At 46.5% G+C, this 6,366-nt stretch overlaps 1 protein-coding gene across 3 annotated transcripts in view; it reads left to right on the top strand.

The window, feature by feature from the left end:
- Positions 1 to 4,718: 4,718 nt before the first annotated feature.
- The window catches only part of LOC138285146 (sodium channel subunit beta-2-like), a 144,047-nt gene continuing 142,399 nt past the window's right edge, over positions 4,719 to 6,366 (top strand). The window contains exon 1 of one of the 3 annotated variants that reach the window (XM_069224731.1): positions 4,719 to 5,204. In XM_069224731.1, coding sequence (XP_069080832.1) covers positions 4,928 to 5,204 — 277 coding nt within the window. In that variant the 5' untranslated portion in view covers positions 4,719 to 4,927. The remainder of the gene's footprint in view (positions 5,205 to 6,366) is intronic. The other 2 variants (XM_069224732.1, XM_069224734.1) reach the window with 2 other exon arrangements.

Genomic DNA, 6,366 nt, shown 5'->3' with positions numbered 1-6,366 from the left:
ATCGCTGGGGGCCTCTTCTGGGGGTGGGATGGACATCTCTGGACCCTCCGTGGCGGTGTGGTGGCGTTCGGGTCCTGCAGGGGTATAAGGGTATGGTTATTGCTTCTGTGTGTGGCATTTCGTGTGATGGGAGGGTGGCCGTGTACCCAAGTGCAGGCATTCCCTTGTGGGGGCTTTTGTGAGGGTGGCTTGTGGGGGTGATGTGGCGGTGCAGTGGGCATGCTTTGGTGATGGGTGTCCATGCTTTGTGGTCGCATGCAGGGCTTGGTGTTGGGATGGGTGGGTTGTGATGGTGAGCCATTTGCAAGGAGTTGGTGTGTTGGGGGTGGGGGTGAGGGTGGGGGTATGATTTGGCTTGCAGGTGGGGTGGGGGGAATGAAGTAGTGAAGATTTGACTTACCAGAGTCCATTCCTCCGCCTACTCCTGCGAGGCCCTCAGGATGCAGGATGTGCAAGACTTGCTCCTCCCATGCTGTAAATTCTGGGGGAGTAGGTGAGGGTCCGCCGCCAGTCTTCTGCACCGCGATGTTGTGCCTTGATACCATGGAACGCACCTTCCCCCGTAGGTCGTTCCATCAATTCCTGATGTCCTCCCGATTGCGTGGATGCTGTCCCACCGCGTTGACCCTGTCCACTATCCTTTGCCATAGCTCCATCTTCCTATTTCTGTTGGCGTGACGGTGGAGGTTTGGCCATCGCCATTTTTTTGCTGACCTTTGGTGTGGCGGACTTTTGTGGATGTCGGGTTTTTGGAGGTTTTCAAGTAGCGGGTCAGAATGACCGTGGCGATTTACCGCGGCGGTGTTATGGCGGTCTTCTGACCGGCGGTAAGCGCCTTTTACCGCCGAGGTCAGAATGACCCCCTTAGGGTTTCCTTTGTTCCTATCATTAAACACTTGAGTAGCCTGGTGAGGGAAAATAATATAGAATTGGTGAGAGATTTCTTTGAACCTAGGTTAACATTTGACACAGCTTACTTGCACAGGAATAACATAAAATGCTTACTTTCAGCAGTAGAAAAGAGTTTCCTAGATCACACTAATGACAGGAGAAAGGTGTTAAAGGAGAAAATAGATAAAGGATTAGTGAAAAGAACATTTAGAAATGACCATGCAATGAATGAAACTAAAACTCAAGGAAAATTAGCTTTACACGTACAACATGTAGGGAAGCTATGTATATACAGACCACAATTCAGAACAGACACCTTATTTGTGGGAACGAGTGAATGTTGACATGTGTTTCTCTTCCAGAGTAAATGGGTTTTTATGCTAAATGGATAAGACCCAGCGATTCCTGGGATTTATTACATATGTGGACCAAATGCATATTACCATTTTCCAAGAGGATGGTACGGCACATGTTATTTGAAAATTGTTCCCAAAGATTTATCAACTTGAGCACCTGAACACCTAAACGAGACTTGTAAATTTGAATGAATTACATCCTACTAGACAAAAGAGAGAAACTTATTCTGCCATAATTTGAGATATATTTGCAGCAATGATTCCCTCAGTGGGAGTTATTCTAAATTCTTTGAAGATTTGAAAGTTATCTACTATTGTGGATAACATGCTGACTAGTTTCTCAGGAGCCATAGTCTTAATGGACACTGAAATGGTTGTGGTACGTTCTATTACTCTTCAGCTCTTCAGAACCGCCTTGCGTTAGACAATCTTTTAGCAAACGAGGGCGGAGTCTGTAAAATACTGAAATCGCAACATTGTTGCACATATATTCCTGATAATAGTAGAAAAATTAAAAGCTTCCTTAACAATCTGACTAATGTTAAGTCTGACCTAACAGTTCTAAAAGAACCTGGAATTTGGGAAAAGGTTGGCAAAGGTTTTGCTTCTGTGGGAAATTCCCTGGGCAACCTAGGGAAAGGTATAATTGTGAAAATATTGCAGGTACTATTGATTATTATAATTTGTATCATTGGTTTATGGGGAGCTCATAAGTTGTACACTGTAATTACAAAACAGAAAATGGAAAATGATCAGAGGAGGGAAGAAATTAAATTAGAAATGATGAGAAGCAGATATTTTGATGAAATCTGGAGAAGGGAAAGAAATGTCAAATGTTATAATGAAACAAAATTTTTGATTAACAAAAATTGTGTTATGTGATGTATGGTGTGTTGACACATTTAGTCATCAGAGGAGGAATTGTGAAAACTGAATTCATTACTAATAAATTTGCATTGATTAATAGCTAAGAATTTACATGAATTTTGCTAACATAGAAAAATCGAGTGTCATGGAAAATGTGCCCACCTAAGAGGCCACTATGACATGTACCACATTAATAAAGAATTTACATTAATCGTTTAAATAATGTGCACATGAAAAATAACATGTATTAGGGGATCATACTAAGGTATTAATGAAATGTATTCACTTAAATATACTAGGCATACAATAATTATGAAATTTGGGCCTAGTCGACAAGGCCTCAGGTTAAGCTTCATTACATAAGTAAATGTGCAGAAATGTTTTGTGGAAGCAGAGAATTAACACTTATTCATTGTTCACACAGTGCTGACCAAGTAGATTGGTAACATTGCAATGTTAAACAAGTTGATGTCTTAAACTTTCTTGTGAGAACTGTCTGCTGTAAGGTAGTGTACTACCTACGGATACAAATGTATCTTTGGTGCGTGAGAAGCAAATGTTTCCAGGACTTGACAATGGCTTCACTGACTGGAACTAGGATTGCAACAAAAACGTTACTCGACGAAACTGGTGATGGGCATGTTTGAAGAGGAGCCAATCATCGACATATGAAAGACTGTTTAGTTCTATCATAGATTTGGGAATTCATGTTTATTGGTTCTACTGTGAACACACTATATTCTGTCCAATGACGACATGAGAAAATACTTTATGGATTTTCAGTTTACCCCGATTACACGTAGCAGGAGAGTTAGAGCAGTTCCAGTTGTCTTTCTTCCTAGCTTTAGCCTTGTTGCGTAATTTTGTTCATGCTATTGATGCGGTTTCCTTAGCTTGATGCCCTTCTAAGTTGGTGCAATTAACTTAGAGCCCAATTTGTAGCTGAGCCAATACCCTTCACTTTCCCTTGGCAAAGCTGACCAGACGGATGTCCATCTGACAAAGAAATCACAGCTCTCTGATCCATTCAAGAGAGGTATAACAAAATGCTATTGTTTCTGTTATAGATTTTTGTTCTTACCATTAGGCTTGCCTATACGCTTACTTTTACCCATATGCAAGCCTGGGACTAGCTGTAAAATTACCTGCACACTGACCCTAACTTTTACCCTCACTGGAAATAGACCCAAATACTAACCCTCGCACAAACTAATCATAACACTAACCCTAAACTCAACTTCTCTAACTTTACCCAGTCTCTGTACCTTGCAATAAAATAATCAGGAGCACAGCTAGCATTGCTGCAGCAGGTACAGTGGCACCGGGGCCTAGAGCCCTGAGAGAGGGGCCTATTGAAGCCTGACAATGCTGTATTTTACCCGACAGTGAAGGGGCCTTTTTCCTTGCTTGCCTCGGGACCCATGGCGCCCTTGCTATGCTGCTGAAGAGAATGCTTTAATGCTAAAACACGTGTTTGTTTGTTTGTTTGTTTGTTTAAAAGATCTCTTTGTTTTTTCTTCAGAGCTCGTGTTCATCACTTATTTTTGAGCGCCTTTGATTTGTTTCGCTACCAGTATCCCTAATCCCACTCTAGCTTTTGTTCTTGGAGGATTATTTGTCGGGTTCAGTTGCAGTGAACCCGGTACACTGACACCATCAGCCCGTTACGCCCCAGACACGGGCGGACACTGAGTGCGGCTCCTGTGCAGGGCAAATCTACAGCCTGGAGGGATCCATGCCTGCTGCGGCGTTGTGCGCCTTCCATGCCAGTCAGAGACTAGATCCCTGTATTGCACTCGCGCCGCCTACTGAGAAATGTATTTAATTCGCAGGTGACTGGTGCCAGTCCCAACGGGATAGCTCAAGGTGTGAATGGTGCGGAAAAAATATACATGTGACGCTAGTAGAGCAGATGTTCAAATCAAGGTGTGGTAGCTCAGTGGGTTAGTGCACCTGCAGCGGACCTCTGCATGCCATGCAGATCGTAGATTTCCAGTCCAGTCAATAACTCAGTGTGCTGTGCACCTACAGGAGCGATATGTGTAAACCGTATGTGATATCAGGCGCTAAAATAACAGAATGACGGCTCCGCGGACTAATGAATACCCGAAATAGTTAAAGGGGCTACTAGACCTGCAGGAGACATATGTTTGTAACAAGCATGTGCACTCTTTCCAGTTTCTGTAAAGTAGCTCGGTAGCTCGATGCCCCTGCGTCCAACCTATTTTAACAGCCTGCACAATTATGTTTTGTTGTGAAGGATTACGCTTAAATCAGTATCTTGGGATATAATGGTTTAAATCCCGAGGTCGAGCGTGACTTCCCTCTGTCAGTTCCTCACAACTGTCAAAGATCGGAATCTCACCGCTCTCATAACAACGAGCCCTGGCATGAAACGCTCCTTAAAGGAGAACCAGTTTACACCATCAGCTCGATAATATTAACTTCACTACAACATGTTTCGCGAGGTTGAAACATACAGCATCGTTTATAGCAGAGAAGGCTCGGGAGGCTGGTGCCATCCGGTTTCCCTTCTTTGTCCCCTGCCTCCACCTCCCCCTACAAAGATGACATGATATATTGTGGGAAAGGGGAGGCGCTTTCACGGTTTTCTCGGCTACCCTCTTCCAACCGTCTTCCTCGGTGACACCTCCTCATCGTCGGAAGAAGCCTTTTTTCCATTTTTATTATATGAATTAAGATGTCCGAGTGAGCGCGACAGGAGAGTCGCTATTGCCCGGATATGTGGCTGTGTCCGTAGCACAGGTGCAGCCCTCGCCCTGGTCCCCGTAGCGCCTCGCTCCCTGCCTAGAATGCGCTTTCTCTGCCCTCCCGCGCCGCCCGCCCTGCGTTCCACCAACCAAAGAAAACGCCACCCCCAGCCCACCCACCCCCACCCCGAGTGCTGGCTGCTTCGGGCCCCGCCACGTATCACGCCTTATCCAGGGCTGGGGAATAAAGCAGCGTCCCGGAAAAATACCGAGCGGCTCTGCGCATTAAATAGCGTATCAACTCGGACTCCGCATAGCGCATCAATGGGGAGGAGGGCAGCCCCCGGGCTCCTGGTGCTGACCGCCATTATCTGCTGTGGTAAGTGGGGGGCGAGGCTCGGATGCATACACTGCATGCACAACTGCAGCACGGCCCGGAGAGGAGTGGGGGCGGTATCCGCAGCCCACCCAAAGAGGGACATTCCCCCATCACCCTGCAGAGGGGATGGGTGCAACGGGAGAGGGGTGGGGGCGGGGGCATGCTGAGGCTGCTGCGTACGCGGATTTAATGCGGCAGTGCAGGTAGGGCAGTGACTGTGCAAAACACTCAGATATACCCAGGCTTTAACTAGGAATGCCAGATAAAGAAAACGCCGTTTCTTCTACCTTTCGGGGAGATCAAAATATTAATGTGAGCATTGGGAGTGCCCTGACTTCTGACACAGCAAGAGTGCACTCATAAATAATATCTCGTTTTTAGATGGCGGTTCATGCTGCCCTGTTACGGTTTCTAGGCGTTATACATAATAGGTATTATAAATACCACATTTAGGGACCCAGGGTAGGGTTTCGAACTCCCGTCCCCTAGAGCACCGTGGTTTATCACTTGCCATTGTTCTAACTGCCACAAAGTCAGTATTGCACCGTTGCCCCTGGGCTTCGGCGTACCTGCCCCAGGGGGCGCACTATTGCACCACTACCTTCGTGTTTGAGCCACCCGCCCCACAGTCCCTTTGCTTGTTGTGGCGCAGCGCGATCTTGTGACGTTCAGCTGCACTACTGTGCCACTGGCCCTGTTTGTCTTGAGTGCTGGGCGAAGGGATTTGGGGGTTCAGGTCACTATTTTGTTAGTGTTCTCTTAGGTAGGGCTGCAGCATTGCATCGCTGCCCTGGCTGTGTACTTCTGGGGCTGAGGGATCATCTGTATTGCGCAACTGGCCTGTTTGGGAGAGCTGCAATGTTGCACCGCCACTGCCCTGCTAGGAGGAGCTGTGCCACTGCACAACTGTGCTGTGTGGAAGAGTTTCACTAAGTAACGTTTAGTATGTGCGGTAGAGCCGTATTTCTACCCCACTGTCCTAAGTGGATGAGCTTCACTAGTGCCCCCAGTGCCACAAGGAAGCTGTACCATTGCACAGCTGTTCTGTGGCAGACATGTACCATTGCGCATTTACCCCATGAGATACAGCTACACTACTACCTATGAGCAGACGAGCTGAAGTTTTGCACACCTACTGTGAGAGGTGGAGCTGGAACCTTTA

The sequence above is a fragment of the Pleurodeles waltl genome, chromosome 3_1, assembly GCF_031143425.1.
Source record: "Pleurodeles waltl isolate 20211129_DDA chromosome 3_1, aPleWal1.hap1.20221129, whole genome shotgun sequence".
NCBI lineage: Eukaryota > Metazoa > Chordata > Amphibia > Caudata > Salamandridae > Pleurodeles > Pleurodeles waltl.
The sequence above is the reverse complement of the archived record's forward strand: the minus strand, read 5'-3'. Positions and strand labels throughout refer to the sequence as shown.